Below are 25,417 nucleotides of genomic sequence, written 5' to 3' on the forward strand. Positions count from 1 at the left end.
CACCGGGGCCTGTGGTCAGGTCTCAAATGCAAACCTTGTTTCATAAAAATCCAGGATGTTTGCTAAATGTGAGACGCAAACTCAGAGCCCAGTGTGTTCAGATGCACAATACCTGTCCCGACGTCATGCTGCCTGGTGCTGGAACTGTGACGTAGAGGGTGCCGGTCATCACGTCTCCTCTCCTGCCATTTTTTGTGCTGCTGGCTAACTTGCTAAGCAAAGGGTCTCCATCAGCAGGAGGCGGAGAGGACTGCGGGGAGCACAGAGAGGCAGTTAAACCAAGGGACTGACCCTTCCCTGGACAATCGGGGAGCTCTTCCACACACAAAACCGCTAGTACAAACACTGCACCATGTCCGATTTTGACAGCAACCCGTTCGCAGACCCGGACTTCAGCAACCCCTTTCAGGTACCCAACTTGGCTAGCTAAAAGCCCATTGAGGCCAGTCGTACTTTAGCATCCCTGCTAACTGGCTCGGCTAATAGCCGGACAGCGAGCTAAAGGCTAACGTTAGTTATCATTAACATTATTTACCTTTTCTCTCACACATAAGGACACGAATGATTCCCCAGCACGTCCAGGCTATTTGTTCTGAAGGTTTAATGACGATTATTCCGACTGAGAACAAAGACACATGATGCTACCTGGCTAGCTCTAGGTTTGGTGGTCTAATAACGTTAGCTAGCTAACAGTGTAGGACAGGACTCAGGAGGTTACACACCTTTTGTCTCTTACAGGTGTTTAATGTGCTGTAGCTACATCTGGATGGATTTAATACACTGGGCACGTCGCAAAAAATATCCACACTAAATTTGTCTAGAAACATCCACTACCTTCTCACCGTGTCGTGCTCTGTTCACTAACACGTGTGTAGGAAAATGTTGGTGGTAAGTGGTCTCCCCTGAGCTGTATACAGTCCCACATTAATGTAAATGGTCTTACCTCGAGAGGCTGCTGGTGCTCACCTGGGCAGGTGATTCATCTGTGGAGCACCCCCACTCTTCCTGAAGGGGTGTGTGTGTGTGTGTGCTCAGTGGGTGGAGTCAACCTGCAGCCTGGTGGCTTTTCACGGCACATGGTGGGACACTAGACCCTGACATATCATGGGAACATGGTTTTTGTGTCCTCTTCCAGATCCCTCTACACCTAACACTGTGAATACAATGAAACACTATGAATGCACATGGGTGCTCCATGTGCACTGAGAGCAATGTGTGATGTTGGTTCGAATCCAGCTACTGACATGTGTCACAACTGACCATCACATGTAGGCAAAGAAATGCTTCAGAGAATAGAAAAAACAAGTAACAGTCAGGGGCAGTCTGAACTGCTATAACTGGATGCTTTCTCTGGGCTTTCTCTAATGGAAAGAGAGTCAGACCTGTAACCTGAAAGTTGCAGGTTCGAGTCTCAGGACTGGCAGGAAGTGTTGGTGGGGTGGAGTGAATAGCCAGTGCTCTCTCCACCTTCAATACCACGACTGAGGTGAGACCGTTGACCCAACAAAACAACCCCCAACTGGTCCCTGGGCGCCGCAGAGATGGCTGTGTGTGTTCACGGTGTGTGTTCACTGTGCACTGCTGTGTGTGTGCACTGCTGTGTGTGCACTTTGGGTGTGTGGGTAATGCAATTTCCCCACTGTGGGACTAATAATGGTAAATAACTTAACAAATGCATTGACAGTCACCTGTGTGTTGTGCGGGCACACCTTGCTCTGTAAACACAGCAATAATAACTGGCCCGATCATAAGTATGAATAGACTCAGTAAATATGTGGTTTTAATTTAATTTCAATTTTGTGGTTCTAGTCTTTATCTTCTCTGTCACATAGGATCCTTCAGTGACGCAGGTGACCCGGTCTGCCCCTCCTGGTGGTCTGGAGGAGTATAACCCCTTCACAGATGCCAGAACGGTCAGTTTTACTAGCGTTATTATTGATGAGTGTGTGTATGCGTGTGTGCTTCTGAAAGAATGACCTGATTTTATCCACTACTCTATTCCTCCGCCTCTCAGTCACAGAGGATTTCACTGACAAATTATGACTGTGGCCTAATTCCAGTTTTGTTTCAAGGTCAGTTTTTTAATTTTACAAAAAAAAAAAAAAAGTAACATAGCAGGTCTATGCTGGTTTACAGGCAGCCTCTGGACATGCTCCCAAATCTGCTCCTGTCCCTTCCCAGAACACACAGCCTGCCATCATGAAGCCCACAGAAGAGCCTCCGGCTTACTCACAGCAACAGACTCAGGTACCACATACAGAAACCTGTTTGTGTGCACTGAATTACATCTAGTTTTCATTAACTTTTATTTGTCCAGTCTAGGTTAGTGACATATGCCTCTACATTTAAATTCACAAGACTGTAAAACTAGACAGACTTTTTCTTTGCTTCTGCTTCACCTTTCCTCTCGTTCTTCATATACTCATCTGTTCTCTGGTGGCCCGACAGCAGCGTAATGAGGTACTGTCTTTCATCTGTTGTTTCCATTTATCTGTCGTGTCACTGTTTTTGAATAGTGTGAATTCGTGTACTGGCCTTTCCACACCTGTACCTTTCCTCTTCCGTACCATTTTGAAGCTAGTTTAGTACTAACTGAAGAAGACAAGTGAGTGAAGAACAGTAGCTGATTTCCTGACCCCCTTTTTCCCTTCTTGAAATAACACACACAAGCTTACCTGAGTGAAAAAATGCCTTCATTACTTACTTTATTGGATTTGACCATAAATCACAAAATTCTTGTCAGACGTTTGGGAAGCGCATTTTAAGAAGATTTCTGTGTTTTTATTAGGACCAAGCACGTGCTCAAGCTGAGTTGTTGAGAAGGCAGGAGGAGTTGGAGAAGAAAGCAGCAGAGCTTGATCGCAGAGAGAGAGAGTTACAGTCCCATGGAGCTGCAGGAGGTCAGTCAGCCATCAGCCTTTCTCGCCCACTTGCTCATTAACCTCAGAGTCTGAGTGGTCATTACCAATCAAAGCTAGATTCATGACGGCAACTCTGGAGTCTAAACTCCTGAGGACAAGACAAGACAGTAAGATGAAGTTACACTTGGCACAACAGAATTCTAGCTATCATCAAAAAGTCACAATACTTCTTAGTTTGCTTACATAATCACAGGTGTTTTTTTTTAGATATTTTAATCCAATATAACTAGAATGCATCTTTATGTAGCAGTAGCAAGTGATATCAGTATGCCTCATAGTAAATGTCCCTGCTGTCCTCACAGGCCGTAAGAACAACTGGCCTCCGCTGCCAGAGAAGTTCCCCATTGGCCCATGTTTCTATCATGATATTGCAGTGGACATTCCTGTAGAGTTTCAGAAGACTGTCAAGATCATGTACAACCTGTGGATGTGTAAGTGGATGATCTGACAGAACTGCCTCCTATTTCAGTGAATATTGCTCTTTATAATTCATTATGTTCTTTTGCTGAAATGACACTAAAGGTATTCATGTTTTTGTTTTTTACCAGTTCATGCAGGCACACTTTTTGTGAACATGTTTGGCTGCCTGGCCTGGTTCTGTGTTGATGCATCACGTGGTGTAGATTTTGGTCTGGCCATGCTATGGTTCCTGCTGTTCACACCCTGTTCTTTCGTCTGCTGGTACAGACCGCTTTACGGGGCCTTCAGGTAAGCAGATAGATGCCAGTTTACTTACTGTTCACTTTATTGGTGTCTTTGTGTCATAGACGCTCGTTCTTTTCTTAATTATTGATTTTTTGACAGTTGTTCACAAATGCCTTTTGTTATTTTGTTGCATTTACATTACTTTTTTCCTCACTGCCTTGTTCTCTGTCTCCATAACAGGAGTGACAGTTCTTTCCGCTTTTTTGTCTTCTTCTTCGTGTATATCTGTCAGTTTGGAGTTCATGTTTTACAAACTATTGGCATCACTGGCTGGGGAACATGGTGAGTATTTAAGGCTTTTACTCATTCTGTACCTCTATGAGTGCGTACTGAATTTCACTCAGACTGTCATTGTTTTTGTTTTGCCAGTGGTTGGATCGCAGCTTTAACTGGTCTGAACACCAGTATCCCAGTGGGGATTATCATGTTACTGATTGCAGCTCTGTTCACAGCACTGTCTGTGGGCTCACTCATTATGTTTAAAAAGGTAAAATGTGAACACAAGTTTTTATGTTTAAAGGAGAAACCAAGTGGCAATGGTAAAAAACAGATTCATGATGCTAAATATTTCAACAGTATCAATAAATGTTTATATATTTATATTTATATTATATTGAATATTTCAGAGTGGAGAGATGCACTGTAAGTGACACTCACTGGAGTTATAGATAATTTAGTTAGCTCCAGTGGACTACATATAATCCAATCTCAGCAGATACTAGATAGTTGTCAAGAATAAAGAGGAGAGTGTGTGCAGTCATTATTCTTTGCTAATGATGAGCCAAATGTCAATATTGTGATTGGTCAGGAAGGGAAACATTGCCAACTCTTTCATGCAATGCTGTGCCAAAGATGTTGTGGCAGTTTGAAATCTTTTACCTTAAGCCCAGCTCATTTTCTTTTCCACTCTTTGCAGGTGCACGCACTCTATCGTACCACTGGTGCTAGTTTCGAGAAAGCTCAGCAAGAGTTTGCAACTGGAGTCATGTCTAACAAGACCGTTCAGACTGCAGCTGCCAACGCTGCGGCTAATGCTGCATCCAACGCTGCTCGCGGGGCCTTCAAAGCTCATCCCTAAACTAACACACATATACATAAACACACAGAGCATATACACACACACACACACACACACACACATAATTTGATGGTGATGCACATCTCTGGCCCAGCTGGCTATCAGATCAAATTGACGTTGTTTATGAATGTTGCAATGCTAAGATTGCCTGGTACACTTTGCATAAAAAGTGTAAAGTAAACAAGAGACAACTAACCAGAGTTGTCCATCTTCACTTAACCTCATATGTCAAAAAAAAAAAAAAACCCTACATCCCCCCTATCTACTTCTCAGTCAGGTCACTGTCTGCTCACATACCTTGAAACATCCACTGAGTGATTCATGATATACTGTGGGGGTTCCATCTCACACACCTACTCACTCCTTCGCATTCCCTGCTCTCCTGCTCTCCTGCCCCCTACGTCAGGCAGAGGTCACAGTTCTAGTATTCCTTATTTTGGTCATGGTGATACCCACCAAACAGCTTCCTGCCCAGCTAATACAGTATAGAGTCATGAGAAGTGATAACCTGATCATGGTGTTTTGCACATAGTTCTGTTTTCTTGGTCACAGTGAATGTTTGAATGGCTGGGCCTGCGTGAGTGTGTACCTCACTTTACGAAAACTGTGGCTCTGACTTGTTTTTCTTTTAATCCCGTGCTTGATCTTTGAGATCTAAAAGGAAAATTGTGCTCAGTGCTTCTGTTCTGAGACAAGTAATTGGTCTCTGTATGTACGGTATTCTTAAACCATAATTTATATCAATAGGAATATGTCTCTATTTAAGTCCCTTTATGTCTCTTCTTTAAAGACCTGCCACCTGTCAGTTGAACAGTTATTCCCTTTCTGTGTGATACTTTGATTGGCAAAGTGGGCTGGGTTCTGCTTCTCTGTGGCTTACTAAGATTTGACAGCATGATCATGACATGCATGTTTAGCACACTCAAGGTAGAAGTCATTCTGTCCACTACAAACATTCCCTCTGACTGGGGTCAACTGGTTTGGGATAATGGCTGCCCACTCATTTCCCCCTGGCTTCTGTGAGAAGTTGCTGTAAAAGTATTGCATGTCGTCGTCGGTTGTTGGATTAACTGATGATGTTTGAATCTGTTTGTGAAGATGCACTGAACTCCCAGGTCAGTAGGTCCCCAGTCCTCACCACAAATCTAAAACACGCTGGGCTGTGTTGGCCTGGTACACTACAGGGGGGAAAAAAACTTGAGATTTTATTTAGTTTTATGTCTTTATGATATTAACGGACTACTGTGAGGTACTCCCTGGGTTGATTTTGTAGCCCTTCACACTTGAAAACTAACGCTGCTATGAATCTGCGAGCCGCTTGGTCGTGGCCTCCTGTCATGTTTCCTAATCACATAACCTACATAGAGCGAACTGAGAAAAATGACCCACCTTTCTCTTTTTTAGATTAACCTGCAAACATAACACAGTAAAAACACTGATGCGCTCTTCTCTATGTGTACACTACTGTTTGCATTTTTACAGACAAAAACTCTCAGTACTGGATTACTGGCATAACAAATGAACATTAAAAAAGAAAGAGAGGATTGGACTTGATGCACATTCAGTGATATCATTATTCAGATACATTCATTTATATTCAGTAGAAACAGTGGTATTCAGCACTAACTTGTACAGACTACTGTCACTGAAGTGAACTATTGACTGGATTACATTTGTGTTGTGCTTTAGTACCACTCAAAGTAGTGGTGAGTGTCTGAAGATGCATGATAGATGACTGATGACTGCTACTGCCGTTATTAGAAACGTATGGACCGAACTCTATAGTGGACGAAATGCTCCTGTGTTACCAAAATGAAAATCAAATAATTAGCTTACATTTTGGCAGTATTGTTTTCAACGCATTGCACATTTTTTTGTTTGACGTTGCAGTTAGTGCAAGAAACAAATGTTTTTATTTATGGTATCATTTGTTTTTATTTCAGTTTGCTTTGATTTTACATTATGCATTACATTTGTGTGGTTTTGTAATGATTAGCTAGATTGAAAAAAAGTATTCAATGACTTTGCAACTTGACCCTGCAAGAAGTGTGCTCGTGTGGACGAGGATGTATGAAAGACGGGTATGAAAAAAAAAATCTCCCTCAAGTGTTATTCTGTATCCTGAAAAGCTGTGAGAAATCTACCAAATGTCATATAGATTTGTTTTTAAATCTTGGTTTGTGATGTGTTCCCTTGCCATATTTTCATTTAAGATATTGTATTTGCCATGTACCTATACTTTAAATTGCTGTTATATGAAGCTGTGCCACAGTGGGTCATTTCTTGATGTATTTGGCAAGCTGGTCTACGGTATGGAACAGATTATTTTACTAAATCAGAGAAGACACTCATCCAAAAGGAACACTTGTTGTATATTTTGTAAAGTTAAAAATGTCATCCCCATTATCAATCATATGTAAAAAAAAATACATAATGCACTCTTGTCTGGCCTTTGTCGCATGTGAAAAAGTTTTGCGTTTTGTATATTTATGGTATTAACATGAAATAAAATTTGAAAGAAATATTAGTGTACTTACCCTGTGATGGACTGGTGACCTGTCCAGGGTGGACCCCTGCCTTTCACCCAAAGAGAGCTGGGTTAGGCTCCAGCAGATCCCTGGGACCCTGGTTAGGACTAAGAGGGTATAGATGATGGATGGATGGATGGATGGATAATAATGTACTTATTTTCAGAAATCATGATGTAGTAACATCACTTATCTGAGTAAATTATTGTGAAAAACTATACCAAAATGAATTGAAGGCATGCCATTTTTACTTTTTTAAAGCTAAATGTTTACCAGATGTTTGCTTAGGACCAGTGGTATAAACCTGTTTCAAAGTCCTTTACAGTCTGCAGCCCTCTAAAAATCAGCCCTTGTCACCCTTTGCATAGAGTAAATATACAAGTTGCAAACAGTTCACTGGTCAAACTCGTAATATGAAAGTGTTTTCAAAGGTCTGACGAAGTAAAACAGTATTCCCTAAAGCCTGTCAAACGTATCTTGCAACCTGCACAACATCAATCCCCTGTTTTTGTGTTGTCTGCATTTCATCTCTAGGTGTCAGTGTTTCCTTGGGAGGAATGTAGGGACTTGGACAAACGAGTACAAGAAAAGGTTTATATACAGTTAGCACTTAAATTGAATACAGAAGGCCTGGTTTCTATGGATACAAACTATATCAACCTCTGCTACATGGACCATCATACAACATGCCGCAGATGCTGTTACTCTTTTGTTAATGTAACAAAAACAGTGGACAGTCAGCATATTCATTTAAGCACAAACAGAGCAGAAATACGTGTCGATACAAACCCATGTCACGATTCACTCACTGTCACAACAAACGTCTGAAGTATTGCACATCTCACCTACACTGAACAACAGCACAGCATCAATAATATTACACTTACAGTGACTTATGGAACACGGTTGAACAGAAATTACACTGGTGAATTAAATATGTAGCAAAGTGAAATGAATTAAGGACCAAGTGCAAAACACAGTATCAGGTGCTATTCAAGAATATAGGAGTTCTCCAGAGGTGCCACGACGGAGGTCTGCAGCACAATTAGCTGGGAATAGATGATCCAGGGTAGTTTTTAGTTTTCATCCAGCAAGACGCGCTCTGAATTTTTATATATAGCCAGATCTTGACTCTATGCTTCTATGTGTGCCATAAGGTAACTCATAATAACTCACTATCTCAAACATCTAGCACAGGTAAACATATGGTGAGTATCTGTTTCTTTTCTGCACACACTCCATCAGTTATTAAGCCGAAACAGACGCACAGGCAATCCATTTTTAATAGGAGGAACTCCCTTTGAAGTCAACAACCCCCGTAGGTGGAAAGTCTGAAGTTAAAGCTAAAGTCTTATTGTCCCATTTCCCAACAGAACCGGAGCGTATGGACTTTTAAAAACCTCAACAGTTAACGTCTCACACAAACACACACAGTCACACACTCCCGCGCATTGTTGGGTGTTTCAGTCGGGGAGATCTGCTGGTTTTCAGAGGTTTGCAGATGAATGAACATTATAATGATGTTACAATGTCCACAGCAACACTGTTAAAAACATCCACTACCAATTTTCTTTCTCCTGCTACTCCAGTAAAGTGTGTGTGCAGCTTAAACACACTTAAACAGTATCTTGGTCAAAAACTCTCTGTAAGAGTACATGTTCCTTAGCTTGCTGCGGTACCACAGCACTTTTGGCAGTTTATCCTGAAGCTGTAGATGGAAGTACAAGTGCCCATGTGAGAAAGCCTAAACTAGAAATGACATCCCAAGGTTTCTGGGGGCTCAGAACAGGCAGATCAGACTCTTGCCCTCCTCGATCTCCTCTTGAACTTTGTCACTGGAGGTGGCGATCTCGGCCTGTGCAGACAAAACAGCGCACAGGAAGGTTGCCAGCGTTCCTCCTGTTGCTGCGTAGAACGCCCACCCGAGTGAACACTGAGCCGGTCTGAAAGGCGAGGCCTCGGGGCCACAGTAGCTGATCACCTTCTCTGAACCCCATCCTGCAGGGTACAGCATGAGGCCCACCATCAGCAACAGGCCTGGAGACAGAGCAGAAGACGAGACGAGGCGTTTAGACACAGCCACATAAACATCAGGGCAGAAAGTACAAACAGACCACAGTGCAGCTGGGAACATGATGACTCAGCTCTGGGGAAGAATACATTTATTCTCCAGCTGTCAAGCATTTGATTTGTGATGACAGGAAAGGCCTGATTTGGCCTCCCCTTGACTGATGTCACGTCATGATAAATTTCTTTATTGGGCACACCTGTCCTGTTAAACACACCTACAGGAGCTCAGTGTTGACAGAAACATGAAAATAATATGATTTTGGCTGGAATATCCAATCTCCAACTAGGAAAAGTGTGACACTGCACCACCGGATGTTGGAAACTTGTAGATAATGTGTAAGCTCAGATGTTTCAATTGAAGGCATAAGGCATTATTACACATGTACCCGCTATAGACTATATGGCACAGCTCCCATATTATTAGCATTAGCTTCACAGTACCTGTTCAACCCATAGAGTATGTCTATGAGCAGAACATACTGTTCAGAGGATCCAAATTCCATAATTGTCCCTAATGTTTCCACAGTTCACCATTAGTTGTCCACCTTTTTTGAGCTAGACACGTTCGAACACACACACCTTTATTCACAAATAAAGAGAAAGACGTCTGACCTGCAATAGCCTGGAGTAGACCACAGATGTTGAATATGCTCTTCTTCAGGATGCTCTGAAAACACAGGCTGAAGATGGAGATACAGGCCACGCAGCCTAGGACTAAAGTACCTGCGGCCAGAAACAGCATGGCCGCCTGCCAAAAGCCACTGGCCACTTCTGTAAATGTCTTAGCGTAGGGGCCGCAGCTCACCCCTACTCCCCGGGCCCCGATCATGAGGCAGCGGCTGTATAGGCCAAGGGAGGGCCTGTATTCCCTGGAGTCTACACCGGCTCCGCTCGCACTGGAGTCTGACCGAGGGAATCCCAGCAACCAATCAGGACTCATGAAGGCAATGAGCTCAGCAAAGGCCACCACAATACTGAGCAGTGTCCAGAGCATTGAGCGGCATGTTACAATAACATGGCACATGGCGGTAACTCTTTCTAACAACCAGTGATTTAAAAAAAATCCAAACTCTTGAAGATCTTTAAAGTTCAGAGCACTGGTATTTCAGTTTTAGTTCCTTTTCTTACAAAAAGAAAAGTCCAGTAGGTTCCTTGGTCAAATCCACTCGAGCTACTGATGTTATCCTGTCCGAGCAGATGTTTTCCCTCCTCTCACAAGTCTTTCTTCTTTGCTTCCCCTTCTTCTTCTTTGAGGTTAGGTCAAGTCCTGGTCATTTCCAAACAGCTAGAGTGCTTTGACGCAGCTTCCCACAGCCATAGTACAGTCTATAAACACACCTACAGACAAGGAGACACATCAGCGTCAGAAATATGCAGAGTCTGTATACATGAGAAGTGAGAGTAACTGTTGTATGCTTTTAGAAGAGGGATGCAGTATAGGAAGAGTGAGCAGAAACTAATTTCCCATACACTATGAATCATAACACTCCCATGTGTTTGCTGGGAGTCTCACAGGATGTCCAGTTCGTACCACTGTCATCAAATTGACCCTTGTTCACCAGTTATCTTCCCAAAGAGTGCCCCTTCAGATTCACTATCGGCCATCTGTGAGTAAACCGTGAGCAACGCTTCCAGATGTCTGTTGAAGCTGTCATGAGGAATCACACGCACAAAGCAAAAAAAGCTGCCGTCATTTCAGTCCTGCCCGCTGGGCCTTTCTGGGTTTGATTTTATCTACAAAATGACAGGAGCCTTGTGTGTTTTGCCACTGGGCAGCTGTCAACACAGATGAGTGCAGAGCTGTTACAGCACGCCACATTCAACAGTAACACACAGGACCACATGCCAGATCTTGACTGCTGCGGCAAGCACGCACACGATGTCAGCTGGCGCTATATCATTCAGTTCTCCGTTTCGATTCCAGCCTGGATAAATGCAATAAATCAGAGGGAGTTGTTATTGGCTTTGTTGTTGCATTTTATTGTTGTTATTGATGCTGCAGCAAAACATGTACGTCTTTATTCTTTATTCAACAGCAATCAAAATTTGATTACCAATAACTTGTAACAGATGACATTTTCAAAGCAATCCGCCCAGTCTTGCGTTTGAATGTGTATCTACAGTGTGTCTGTGAGTCAAAAGCTTAATTGCATTTTCCAGCGTTTGTGTGTGGGTCCAAAACGATTGTGATACTGTTGCTGTCTTATGATTTAGTTGCTGTGACCACTCTGGCCTCACGGGAGGTTTCTCAGAGGTCCCCTGATGTCACGATCCAGTGTTATGATACACACAGGAAAATATGTTGGATCTGGTTTGAACGCAGCATGGTCGTCTTTGGGGAATGGCAACAGTGGAGTCAGGAGGAGGCTTCGTAGTCCCAGGTCTGTGTATTCCATCCAAAAATGTCATGAAGAGTTTAAAGGGTCTATTCACCCAAATTACAGAAAATATGTCTAATTTATGACTAGCAGGAAGTGTTGGTCACATCTGCATCATTTTTAGTCAAGAAGGAATCTATTGTAGCAGTCCAGCAGCTAACTTACCAGTCAACTTCAATCTGTACAGTCAGATTTATTTCATCCATTCTTGCTGCCATTTTTCAATTTTAGCGTTTTCTCTGGTTCTGTGTGGGAAACGATGTCTCTATTACAAAGCTCTGTTTGGTTGATTGGCTGTCCAGCTGGAGTACGCAGCCATTAAACAACACAACGCCAGAACGACATTTTGAAGCACTGAGAAATTCTAAAACATGGGCAGGAAATATATTTTAAAAGTTCAATGTGTGAATCCACTATTCTGAATCCGTACAACCACGTTGGACTAAACTCGTGTCATAATTTCTTTAGACAAGTAGAACAAGTTGCATTTAAGTGATTTACCAAACCTTCACTTCCAACCCCAAAACTTCATGCACCTCCACTAAGAAATCTCAGACACTGGTATCTCAGAATCTGGGAATATAAATCAGTTTTTTGTTTTCTGTCATGTGGGTAAAAGACTCCAGTCTGTACCAGTTATGAGGTGGCCAATAAAACAAGCTTTACCTCAGTCTAACAGATTCCTGACTTTCACATAAAAGTGAAGGCAGGCTTGTTAAACCGAGAAGACTGGACTGTTCTATCATGTTATTACTCTAATTATTGCTAAAGGTGCCATTTCACCGGTGATGAAAGCTCCAGCACAAAAACAGAAAAGAGGAGTTGTAAGTTACTCGGATGCCCTGAGGGGAACAAGCACAGTGTTGGGTTACAAATGCCATGACCTCTCTGCCATTCTCCATTTCGGATGGTAAATCATTCCACCACATCTGTAAGGAATGAACATTAATGTTGTATCTTGTCTGACCTGAGCTGAGTCAGTTCAAAGCACTTCTGACACTTCCCTCTTGCAGCTGAACTGTCTCACTCACTCATCTGAAGTCAGAAACCAGCAGAACTGGGTCATAAAAACAAAGTCACAACATTTTCACAACATGTGACGAGCAGGTATGAGAGTTCAAACACTTAAGATACGGGTCTGATTCACCTCAGCAGGATTCAGTTGTGTCTTCACTTCATGGCAGCTCTGTGATAGTGGATGTTTTTTTCTGTTTTTTTCCAGTTGGTGCACAGGTCTGCTTTGTCTTGAATTTGGAAATGATGCCTATCAGTAACATTCAAATTTATCTTTCTATCTACTTTCTATCTACTTTGCTTTAGCAGCGTTTCAGAGGAATGTCGCAGCTTAAAATTTGTTTTATTTTCAATACTACAATTTGGCATCCTTAATTAGAGATTGTGTGAGCCCTGAGCCTAAATAAACCGTGCATATATAATTACTTTGCTTGAGGATAAACTCAAGACAGTGCATTTCAGTTACAACTGAGCTGAGTGAAATTACAGTAACAGTATAAAGATTGCGGAACAATGTTATTTGTTATCAGCCAAAAAGGAAATGACAGCAATAAACAGGAAGCATCAGTGTCTGTCCAACCGCCTCTGCAGCACAGTCATGCATTACGAGGATGATCTGTCAAGCTATCTGCCTTCAGCCTAAACTATCAGCCCTCACATAGATTTTGGCAAAAACTATAAAAGGGATGTCTGTATTTGTGATTCTATTTCCAGAGAATGACAGTTGTAAGAAAAAGCCAGAGTGTAGTATAAACAGTTACTTGAAATGTGTTTATGTGTTTAGGGACAGTTTGGAGTGTTTTCTATTATAGTCTATGAGTTTATTCCAGGCCTCCTCCCTGCAATAGTGTGTTTTATTGTTATCACACTTTCCATTCTGCAGTAGTTACAATAGTTTCACATGGCTAGCACTATTTTTAGCAACCGTCACAATAGAGACAGGTAGTGTGCACTCTGAATTAAGATATGCATTCAAATATGGATCTAACTATGCACACATCATGGTATATAGGCTAGTGAATGTGTGCATGTTTGTTTGTATGAAATGTTGTTTTCAGCCACCCAGGCTACAATTTTAGTTTCTCTGTGGAGTCTGTTTGCAGCTGATTATAGTCCAACCCGGCCAGCCATGGTTCTGTCTGTTAAGACTACAATGCCCACAAATTAGCAGCTCCGCCGCTTTGAACTACAGGGATGGCGCCTAAACATACCTTGTGAAGGCAGTCAGGAGGCACCTTGTGCAGGAAATCTCTTCATGTATAACACATCATGTAAGATGATGAGCATTGGTTTGTATCTGTGTAACTCCAGGCAGACACTGTATAATGTACAGTCCCAAAGTGTGTGTGCTGCAGTGTCATAAAGCGTGCAGAGAGGTCACTATATGCTGATTCTGATGAATATTTTTTGTCTCTTTGCTAGATTTTCAGCAGATTTCTGTGAAAGTGCTCGACCAGTACTTCATTGGTAAGGTCTAGACTTTCTGTGTGTTTATGGGAGTGCTGAGGGAGGACTATTTTACACTTCACAGCACATCAGACTCTCATGGTGACTTATTCTTTACCCAGCGATCAAGGCACTGTGTGTGAGAGGTCTCTGCCTCCCACTCACTTTTGATAGATATGTATCTTCAACCTGACAGATCTTTGTTACTGGAGCTCTCCATGTGCCTGTGGAGTCTCTGTCATGGATATCACCAACACTGACAGACCAGGGAGTCTTATGACTTTCATGTCTCCTCTGAGATGCTGAGCTTGACTGATGATCTAGCAGATACGCTACAAGATGAAAGCTGATCAGCAGTAACGTGGTTCAGCATCTGATCTGGACCTGCTCATTCCCATAGTGTCCGTCTGTCCTGACAGAAACCACACCTGCCACACCAGACTGTGTGCATGTAGTAAAGGCCTGAAGCCAACTTACACACAATCTTCCAGTCCTTAATTCAGTGAGACAATACGAACAGTCTCCTTGCTGCTGTGAGACTTTCTGTCATGGAATTTGCAAAAAAACGAAACAAAAAAAAAAACCAAATCATGGACCAAGAGCCAGCCATGTGGTCTACAAGCATGGTTGTAAAAAACCTGTTAGCCAAGCAGTCTGTATGCTCAATAAAATTTCAACTAATGAGGCATAACATCAGTTTTAGACAGAGCCTTTTCAGAGGCCCGTGCAAAGCAATGGATAGGAGACATATGTGGGTCAGTCAGTTGGCAGTGAGTTAGAGTTGTACATCTAGAGAAATTGGTCTGAGATATCAGCAGCAGCACTGGTAGCATGCCAGAGAGCTGATGTAATGAGTGCTGGCCACTGTAGTCTGCTCTGAAGGGTGAAAGTGAATGAGGACTGAAGGACTGGGTGGTTGAGAGATCTAAGGCACAGTTGGACCACATTGTTTTCCAAAGGGGGAGGTTAGACACAGCCATTAAGACCCTGCAAAAAACATCACCCACCCAGATCAGATGACCCTCATTTGATCTGGGCTGGGAGGACTCCATTAGCTAATTTTTATCTTAACTCACAGATCCTGAACCAGAAACCTCAAACCAAGGCAATCTGTTCCCTTAGCTGCTGTGAATGGTCTGGTCTAGTCATGCATCTGGACCAGCCAGGACGAAGGCCCTCAAACCAAAACCACATAAGAGGTTAATGCACCATTTTCAGGGCTACACAGCTACTCAAACAAGATGTGGATAGCAGGGAAGTCACAGGCCACTAATAAGGAGCTAATTTCCCTCTGTATCCCCATAAATCAGGCAAAAAACCCATGAGACTAGTGTGATACCTGTTAGAGCTGGGCAGGACCAAACATATCCCTCTTTCATGGAAGTATGCGAGCTGAACTCTTTCGAAAGTGTGGGTGAATGATGCAATATTCAAAAGTTACCAATACACTGTGTGCACACACTGGAAAATCATCAAATACCCTTATCAATGTCTCAATAGGTTTGATATTGATTCTCAGTGTTGGCATGGTGTAGTGCATGATATGAGAACATCAGATGTGTCATCACATCAGCCAGAACAGAGACACCCATGCCCTGCAGTCTGCGCTCCTAAACTTTCGTCATAGCTCATTCATACCTGTTCAACCGCCACAAATCCACATCAGTGTCCCTTAGCCCACTCCTGTCCTAAAGGCAGATTTGTGAACTTGAGTAACCTAAACTATGGGTTGTCACACCTATTCTGTAGACTTGGGGAGAGATGCATCCACCTGATTTCCCAGCAGGCTTCGTATTATAGATTGAAACGAGGAGAGCGAGTCCTGGAAAACATACAAAGCACCACAGGGAGAAAGCGCAGAGATAACGTCAGTTTCTTTGGTCTACATGAAGCATTCTCAATCCTCCCAGATATTATGAAACAACCAGAGCCACTCTCTTCAAAAACGTTTTCTTGCTAACCATAACCATGTGAGCCACTGCTTTTGGAGCCCTCCATAAACAACGAGTGAAAGACATGCAAGACGAGAAAATGTTTCCCATGGATTGGCATTTACCACAGCTTGTATCTCATAACTTCAGCCAGTGAGTAATGGCTGCCATCAAACAGTTCAGATTTATTCTACAGACCCAGATTAAACATTATAAAATAACTCAAGCTGTTAAATGTTGTTCCCGTCTGTAGTGAAGAAATGCTAACAGTTCCAGTTTTCAAATGCAACTGTGGGGTCTGAGGCTTTGCTGACAAGAAGATACCCCAGAATGTAAACAACAAGTCAACAGTGAGGAACCCTCCAACAGTATGCTAAAACAATGCAGCCCACTTTACTGACGCACAAAGGCAAAAACAAATACACACTCATGAACTGTGAAAGGTGCTAGCCTGTGTTCACTCATCGAGTGTATAATTGCATCAAAACGCATGATTTCCCCAGAGAAGAGTATCAGCCAGGCTCATGCGTGTGTGTGTGTGTGTGTGTGTGTGTGTGTGTGTGTGTGTGTGTGTGTGTGTGTGTGTGCATGTGTGTGTCTTTCTGTATGTGCCAAAAAGCATGAATAAAATCAGCCCACTTCATCTGGTGTGACTCAACTCAACAAAGGCAGCACAAAGATGTACCGACACCAGCCCCCTCACTCCCCTCACTCACTCTTTCTCTCTCAAAGACAAGGCACCGTTGGCCCAGGCTGCACTTCTTCACTCTCAAAGACAGACCACTTGTGGCCCCCTAACCTATTCAATCTGTGCAGCCCCTCACTCCCCACACTCACTCTGTGGTGGCCCCACAGTTTCAGACACACAAAGCAGTTCAGTGACCCTGACATTTCACAAAGATCAAGGCAGACCAAACAAACTGTTCCTCTCTTCTTTTTCTTAGGAACTCAACACTGTCACCTTTACAGCTCATGGCTGTTTTTAACCTGTAAACTAACAAGTAATAGTTGCTGATATTTATATGACTTCACACTGGTTTACAGTAAAAACCTACTTGAGATAAACGTAATCCAGCACAACCAAAAGTTAGTTAATATTACACAACCAGAGAGGTAATGCAGTGATGAGGAGGTTATTGATGCATTCAGAGATGAACAAGATGAGAGACAGCTGCTAATGAGAACTGCGTTTAAAAGTTGTCTGAAAATCATAGTTAAAGCAAGGACAAAAAAGTTCTTGCTTTAAAGGGGCGTGTCGCTGATTTTATATGTTTCCTATCATAGGAAAACAGCTGTATAGAGTTTTTGGATCCAGCTGTGCAATGGCACTTTCTAAAGTTTTACACATCCAAACATCCAGGAGGGATTGTTTACAATTTACAAGTTGTTATCCAGTAAAGTGGATTCAGTGAAGAAGAGTGGCCTTTGGTCAGCAACGGTGTTTATGTTGTTTCTACTGCTGTTTCTTCCCAGACCCACTTTTTTATACAAGGTTGAGATAAATTCCAGAAGAGGGTCTGTTTTCTCTGCTGCCATACATTAAATGACATAACAATCACAAGCCAGGCTCCTTTTACCAAAACACAACTTGTTTTTTCACCACTGTCAAAAGTCTCACTCTGCTATCAGCACCGCTCCATCCGATGACATGCAACAAGTTTGCACTTGTACTTGGAACAGTAGGCAGGTCAGGGCAGTCACACTAAAGTAAACTGCAGCATAACTGCATCATAAAATATGTCCTGGAATTTGTTGCACATCAGAAATGTTGACTTGTAACACTGTCAGTGTTGTTTTAGGATAGATCACTCATTTGAGAAGCCCAGCGGTGAGCTGAAAAATAAAGGTGGTACCCTCCTCTCATCATTTTTTTTTTGTTCAGCTTGTCATTGAACTCCGCTAGAATAAACACTGCAGATTTGTTTAGTTTATGATGTAGTACTTCTTCCCCTCTGGCTGCAGTGTGATTCAGGCGGAGAGCTCCATGGGTGGCTTGCACATACACAGACCTCCTCCACTTCAAGGACATGGGGTTGTGGTGGAAAGAGCAGGGGAGAGCAGGGATGACCATGTGTGAGAGACTAAGGAATAAAAACTATAAAAATAAGTTCAGTATAATAAGCAGTTGGGCTTCCTCTAATAGTGCTGCGATGTCCAACTGCTACCAGATGTTGTACCTGAACACGCGAAGTGCTAGAACCAGCTGTAACTCACATCTCAGCTTAAAGACATACACAACCTTAAAATCTCACCATTCAAACTCCCGCAGCACTTTGTGTCAATGAGAGCTAGAAATGAACTAACCGCATTAAAAAGGGTCGGCGACATTCCGCGTCCCTGTTGCGTTGTCTTCTACTTACGGGAAGCGCAGAGATCTGACAGGCGCAGTGAAGAAGCTGTTCTTTCTTTTGAGACGCTGGTTCGGTTCCCTGTGCAGCCTCGCTTTCCAAAACGCTCATTCACTGAAGCCACTTTCTTCGGGACGTTCCTCCCTTTTCCTTCTCCCTCAGACAAAGCCATCCCACTTACCCCTCTGACGTCGCCCTCTCTGCCCCCCCTCCTGTTCCCTGCCCCCTCTGCCCTTGTCAAAGCCAAAGAAGAAGACGAGTTGTGGAGGTGAAAGATGATGCCGAGTTCATGGATCCCTCTGCCCCTAAAGTCCAATAAAGCTGATTTATTCTGGTTTTCTTTTTGTTTTGTTTTTGTTCTTTGTGTAGTTTATGGGAGCGCTGTCACTCAAAATCAGGTCATGTTCTCCTAATTAGAAATAATTGAGTTTAATTTGTGATGGAATATTATCCTACATGTTATTACCAAGCAAAATATCAACTCTAGTGTTCAACACAAATATTGATTAACGCTAATTAGATTAAAACTTGATTCCCTGAAGACCACTTGAGTCCTGGAAGTAAAAAAAAAACAACATTCATATCATGCTTTGACCTATAAAGCTCAGAATAATAATGGACATTGTGGCATAGTATCACTCCAGTACTGAGATAAACGAGTCACAATCCATCGAGAAATAGTCTGACACATTACATCCACTTTTGTGGAGATTAAAGAAATTGTTGATTAGCTGGTGGGGGAATTTAGTTATTTCCTATTTGCTATTGTGGTTGTGCTAAGCTAAGCTGCTATCCATAGCTTCTGATTCAGCAGACAGACATGAGAATAATGAGAATTAATAATCTCATCAGAATCTGCAAACATGTGAAAAGGCATCCTTTCCAAAATGTCAAACTAACTAACTAAAGGATTGAGAGTTTATTTAAAATTGCTTCAGGAATGCTTAAGACATAACTTTGATTGACAGCTGTGATTACTGGTGGTGACAGCAGTGTCTCCAGCCCTGTGTTGTTTCACCAGACAGCACTAAGTCATTCGTCTGTTTTCTCCATGGAAGGCTCCAGAAAAGGTTTCAGATCAGAAGCCTCCCTCTGCATGCTGTGACCCCTCCTGTTGAGACCGGGCCCCGTTCTTTCCTCTGTTCTCACTCAGACAGGAACCGTACATGTTCCACAGCGGTCAGTGGAACAACCGAGAGGAGCCCGTCACACTGATGACTGATGACAGATGTATGTCCTAATGGACTGTGTGACCTGAAAGAAATATAAATGGTGACAGCGATTGATTATTAGAGGAATTCTGTATAGATTATGCACAATTCTGTTGTGAGTACTTGAGTGTCAACATGGAAAGTATTAGAGAGTATTCATGGGATGTCTCTTTTCTCAGGTTTTGAGAAGTAATCTGATGGAGGGATTCCCGCGCCTTGTTTTTATGGGGACACATGTTCAGCGTCATGTCTTCTGTCTCTTTTTAAGGTATTCTGACAGAGAAAATGCATCTAATTCTAGTAAACATGTTCAGCCGGTAGAGTGGTGGATACTTTGGAGGGACAAAATTATAAAACAATTTTGCAATATGCTCAAATGTCCCTGCGGTAAAAATATGGTGAAGCTCTTCCTGTAATTTTTTTTTTTTTTTTTTGTGGAATATTATCACATATCCCATAAAAGATAAGCATTACTTGTGACCACTGATCTGTGGCACTTCTGATGTGTATGAAATTATGATTTTTTTTCTTGGTGGCCCCTATAATTTGCAGTGTTTGCAGCCACACTGGTATTTACTGCGTTCCTACTGCATGCTGTTTCTGTTTGTGTGTTTTTTGTTTGCTTGTTTGTTTCTCATTAAACCTAAAAAACAGCAACTTTTCTCCCCAACCTGTTAACACCAGCTCTCATTTCCTCTCTGAGATGCTGGAGTGGGAGTTTGATAAGTGCAGACCTTTCAGGCTGCCCTGCTGACAATCTTCCCGGCCTCAGACTTCATTCTCTGCTGATTGTCTCCTCTGCCAAGCCACTGTGTCATGTGGTCAAACCAGCCTTCAGGACTTCCTTTTTCCACACCAGATCCCTGTGTGTGTGTGTGTGTGTGTGTGTCATCTTGGTGAGAACAATGTGGGAGGCAGAAAAATCTGTAAATAGATGAGTGTGGTTGTCATGGTCCAGACTCTAAACCAGGAAGAGTCTTAGCAGACGAGATGTAAGAGACACTGGGAGAGATGACTGGGTTTGCTGGTTAGTCGCTGTGGGAACACACAGTAGAAATGATGCCATGATGCCATTCCTGGTTTATGTGTGTGCCGATTAGTGTGCATGTGTGAAAAGAAGGGCTGGTGTATTTGTGTTCATTTCAGTAAGGCTTCTTAAATAGAGCTGCACTGATTCTAAAACTAGCAGTAGATAAATCACGTTCCACATTTAACACAAATATATATAAGTGTCTATGTTTCTGAAAAGAAGCAGCAGCCACCAAGACGTTTTGTTTATATGTGTGAACAATTAATTGGAAATGACTGAGTATTTTTTTAGCTGTAGTGAATGTTCATACTAAATATATTCGTTTACATTTGAAGAATATATTATTGAACTTTTGGAACATAAAACAAACTTCCCAGATGTGCCGTGGCCTCGTCTAATTAAAGTTGGTGAAATGGCTGTGAGGTCATAGTCAAGCTGAGGCAGAACAGTCACCAAGCAAATAGTGCAACCAAAGACCACAGCCTCCACTTGTTTAGCTATAGTTTCTAAGGAGATATGTTTTAAGACCAAAAACCTAAACATCCTCCAGCCTTTGTTATACACAAGGTATGTAACGGGAATCAGATCACCCCTGACTCTTACTGTACTGCTCCTATAACCAATGTTTTACAACCAATAGATCAATAGTTTCAGATCGTTTACATACAGTATGTGCAGGGGTTCTTTCATATTCACAAACCATCCATTGATCTTCTGCTTATCCGGGGCAAGGTCGCGGGGGCAGCGGTCTAACCACGGATGCCCAGACTTCCTTTTCCCTGGACACTTCCTCCAGCTCTTCTCCAGCTTGAGACGTTCCCAGGCCAGCCGATGACATAGTCCCTCCAGCGTGTCCTGGGTCTTCCCTGGGGCCTCCTCTCCACACACCCACAGAAAATTATCATCCGAGTCTGCAGCTCCCCTCGGTTGCTCTCTTTCTCATGTTTGGTGTCTTCCAGCTCACTGTTTTGGTTCTACAGCTCAGAACTGAACTGTTGTTCTGATTCCTGCTCATGGCTCTCGGCTGCTTTGTTTTGAATCTGAGAAATGTTTTCAGTGAAAAACCCATACTTCCACGTCTTCCTGTTCCAGAGCAGCTGACAGCAATGTGCTTGCTGCTAATGAACCTGTTATTAACCTCAGGTATCACGACTGTGTAGAATTAACACCAAGAAACCATAATGACGAAAGCTGTTCAGTTGTAGGTCCCAATACCTAAGAGGTGACCCGCTCTGTCTCCCACACACGCTGCCAGTCTTTGAAGAAAGAATCCACTTAATTAGGGCTTAACATGTTTCAGTCCAGTGAGGTAAACAGTGTGGTCAGACACCAGGCGTTTAGAAAACAAGTCTCCATCATTTACGTTTTTGTTTTTTGGGGATTTCCCAGCAGTATACAGTTTGATGTTAGAGATGAGATCACATGAAGAACACAGGAAAAAGCTATGGCGTAGCTGTGACTGCAGACCACATAAACACAGCAAAGACGAATATAATAGATTAGTTAGATCATCCAAACAAAGCAAACAGGCGTTGCTGGGACATGCTGAACATGGAAAGAAAATGCTCTGGGTCTTTGTACCTGCACATCTGCACACAAACACAAACCACAGTTAATCTTATATGGTGATTTTGCACAGGACTTTGGCTCACAATTAGCTTGACAAGTACTTTAACTCTGAAAATATTATTTGTCTGACAAACCCAGTTCTTCTAATCCTAACATATTAATCAACATACTGACGTGAAGAATGAGCTCAAACACTCCAGCATCTCCTGACTCATTCCCATAAAATCATATTAAGCATTACAGCCCAACTCGTATCAACAGTTCTGCACGGCTGTTTGTTTTGCCAAAATAAATAGAACTCTTGGACGCAGGTGTCTTCATAAACTGTGTTTGGAAAATATGTGGTTGCTAACAAACAAAAGACAGACGACATACACCAGCTACCTCACTCTGACTGTTGAAGGAGGCAACTCCTCAGGAATTTGATTTTTATAATTCTAAGTCTGCTTATTGTTCCTGATTTAAAACACAGAAAACATACACATGGATGGAGATACAGTATTCTGTGTTTCGGGATCACGTCTTCATATAAGAGCTAAGGTCTAGGATTTTAGTCCAAGGTGATATATTCTCCTGTACTGATTAGTTTTTATGTACTTTGAAGTAAAGGTAGGCTGGAGCTGTTCATTCTCCAGAAGAGTTAGGAGAGTCAGACCGTGCAACCCGAGAGGAGTAATTTTACACAATATAGTTCTATATATTTACAGTGTCTTCTCACCAAGGGCTAATAAAAAGAACTAGGCTAAGTAATGAAAAGTTCTGTTTTATCACAATGAAGGATAAGTTGCTTGGTTTAAACTATCCCTCTCTTTCACTTTAATCGGGTCACAAAATTTACATTCCCCTTTTGTGAAGCGTCGACTGTAGCTGGATGCACCAAATGAATCTCTGTTGTCCACTGCAGTGGATGTGCCAAAGACATTTAACATTGACTGGGTTTCTTACTACTGATTGTTATGTAAGTGGGTGACAAATAGATGTAGAATAAAAAGAGAGGGAGTAGATGTGGGGAAAGTGGAAGGAATACATAAAGTATTGGGCAGTGAAGAAGAGCGCTGAGTTTGAAGCACACCGATTTCTGAGTGCCTGCCTGTTTCTGTTTAGGTCCTTTTGTGTTGTTCTTTCCTTTTAGTGTCTGCACCTGTGCACATTAAAACATTTTTTCACTGTTCTGTTCTCAACAGTGAAAAATATATCCCTTGATATTGCTGACACAGCTGAGATCTTTACAGAAGCACATTTGTCTGAGTATTTCTCATTAACTGAAGGGAAAATGCGTCTTGGTAAGGTGCAGCTTCAGTGCACAAAGGGATGAACACTGTTATATTCCTTTATCTGGTGTTTAGATTGTGGAGGTGGAGAGAACTAACCATGAAATCAAATCCATTGTTTGAACAGCAGAAAATAGTTTGACATATCATTGACATACAATTCATATTCATATTCATATCATTCAGGGACATCTGCAAACATCTGCTCTGTTATGCTTCTCTACTTATATACTCAGGCTTTACTGGAGAAAGTGTGTTATTGTGGCCTCTAGTGTTTGAAAGTAGTATTGCATTATATATATTTTTTTAATTTAAGTTGGTCAGGATGAGTGTAACCAGATTCTATTTCTGGGCTCATGCAACATATGAGGGTTAAGAAACACATCAGTTCTGCCTATCAATCTTTCTGTGGCCTACAAATCCACAAAGAATAGACAGTTTCAGCAGCGGCTGCTTTAGCTTGAGCTGTGATTGGCCCAGAGGAAGGGGTGGAGGTGAACAGGGGGCTGCAGCGGCACAGGGGGACGAGAGACTAAAGCAACAGAGAAAACAGAACATGTGTGAGGAACAGAGGGAGAAGAGACATCAAGAGGCCTCTGTTACACATTCTTTCACTGCATTCAGTACATGTGTACATGTTCTCAACACACACACACATAAACTTTGAACAGAAACATGTGCAATGTGTAATTACATGTGTAGCCACAGAGTGAAAATTGGATAAGATTACCAATAATACAGCAACAACAGCATTACCACTACTGAAAACTCATAATACAGATTACAAAGCAAAAACATAATCTCATATAAAGACTCACAGTTTGGGGTGTTCTAACTCTGTTGCCACCTGATTTTTGGAAAAAACCCACACTTTATCAGTTCTTGAGCCGGTGGTTGACCACAACTTTATCTATGTCAGTCCAGGCTATTTCCTCACAGTAAGGTTGCAAACCTGCAGTGTAGTGCACCCTCTTCCTCCACTCTCATGTCTAAAATTCCCAGCCAGTCCCACTCACAGTCCTCGCCCCTTCAAGCCAGATCCCAGGATGGGAGGATGAGCACAAATGGAGTCAATGAACAAAAGCATTCCAAGATTTTTGGATCCCTTTTTCTGCTTGTTAAGAGCCATTAGGTTAGTAAACACAATGTAGTGGTTCTAGTATGCACTTGGAATTTGAGGTCCCCTCCACTGAGATCTGCTGCATTGAAATCTGCCAGTTCAGTGACATTTGATGCATCTGAGCTATTTCTGCCTATACACAGAAATACACATGCTTGCAAAGATTCACAAACATGTAGACAGTGTGCATTTGAAAGCTGCTCAATGGAATAAGGTCAGAGGGATCCTTTTCATAGCTGCTGCCCCTGCAAGTGAAACAACTTGGCCTTACAGTAAACAGTCCAGTCATCTCTAAATACAACCAGGACAATATTTAAGCATTAAACGTTATGAGAAGAAACTGCTTTGCCCAGTCAATGAATAGTACAGTCACCGCCTTCTCATCACTTTAAAGTTAACACTATTGTCACATCTTTCAAACATGAAGCTGCAGCCAGGAGGTGGTGAAGCCTTTCTCTGCCTGGAAATAAGAGAAAACACCTAAACATAGCTCATAAATAAATAACAATTACAGTGGGATTGCGTATTGCATTTTTGTGGCGGGATGCAGTCACTGTAGGAGTGTTGTCACCATAATGTTAACGCTGCCAGAAACAATAGTCAGTGTCAGACTAAGACGGGAGGTGGAGCTAGACTTGTAATGACATGGCACAAAGCTGCTGGGTTAGTACAGGGATCTTAAATAAGGATTTTAACTACCCAGGGCCACCAATGATGGGCCACCAATCTACAATCTATGATACAAGCTGATGAAATCCCATGGTGAGCTATTTTTCAGAACTTTGACTCTGTTGGTG

General features: G+C 42.3%; 3 protein-coding genes across 9 annotated transcripts in view; 1 reads left to right on the forward strand and 2 right to left on the reverse strand.

The window, feature by feature from the left end:
• The window catches only part of LOC113138914 (homeobox protein orthopedia B-like), a 53,798-nt gene extending 52,618 nt beyond the window's left edge, over window positions 1–1,180 (reverse strand). The window contains exons 1-2 of one of the 2 annotated variants that reach the window (XR_003296504.2): window positions 944–1,180; window positions 113–250 (exon numbers count right to left, since the gene is read on the reverse strand). The gene's annotated coding sequence lies outside the window, so the exon portion shown is untranslated. Of the gene's footprint in view, window positions 1–112; window positions 251–943 lie in introns of those variants that run through there. The other variant, XM_033325383.1, reaches the window with a different exon arrangement.
• Window positions 190–6,964, forward strand: LOC113138912 (secretory carrier-associated membrane protein 1-like). Of its 5 annotated transcripts, none has more exons than XM_026321767.2 (10): window positions 190–409; window positions 1,833–1,913; window positions 2,182–2,247; window positions 2,449–2,460; window positions 2,789–2,900; window positions 3,224–3,352; window positions 3,470–3,629; window positions 3,807–3,908; window positions 3,996–4,113; window positions 4,543–6,964. In XM_026321767.2, the coding sequence occupies exons 1-10, from the start codon at window positions 353–355 to the stop codon at window positions 4,702–4,704; spliced, it is 999 nt and encodes a 332-aa protein (XP_026177552.1). In that variant the 5' UTR covers window positions 190–352; the 3' UTR covers window positions 4,705–6,964. The 5 variants fall into 5 exon arrangements, with proteins under 5 accessions (XP_026177552.1, XP_026177553.1, XP_026177550.1 ...); XM_026321765.2 differs by having other exon boundaries at window positions 192–409; window positions 2,137–2,247; XM_026321768.2 differs by lacking the exon at window positions 2,449–2,460.
• A 902-nt stretch (window positions 6,965–7,866) lies between these two features.
• On the reverse strand, window positions 7,867–18,569 carry LOC113138357 (LHFPL tetraspan subfamily member 2a protein-like). 2 transcript variants are annotated; one of them, XM_026320702.1, is made up of 3 exons: window positions 18,432–18,569; window positions 9,915–10,640; window positions 7,867–9,269 (listed from the first exon to the last, which is right to left on the reverse strand). In XM_026320702.1, exons 2-3 carry the CDS (start codon window positions 10,324–10,326, stop codon window positions 9,013–9,015), a joined length of 669 nt encoding a protein of 222 aa, XP_026176487.1. In that variant the 5' UTR covers window positions 10,327–10,640; window positions 18,432–18,569; the 3' UTR covers window positions 7,867–9,012. The 2 variants fall into 2 exon arrangements, with proteins under 2 accessions (XP_026176487.1, XP_026176486.1); XM_026320701.1 differs by having other exon boundaries at window positions 18,376–18,569.
• Between the last annotated feature and the right edge of the window lie 6,848 nt (window positions 18,570–25,417).

The sequence above is a fragment of the Mastacembelus armatus genome, chromosome 9, assembly GCF_900324485.2.
Source record: "Mastacembelus armatus chromosome 9, fMasArm1.2, whole genome shotgun sequence".
In the NCBI taxonomy this organism is placed as follows: Eukaryota; Metazoa; Chordata; class Actinopteri; order Synbranchiformes; family Mastacembelidae; genus Mastacembelus; species Mastacembelus armatus.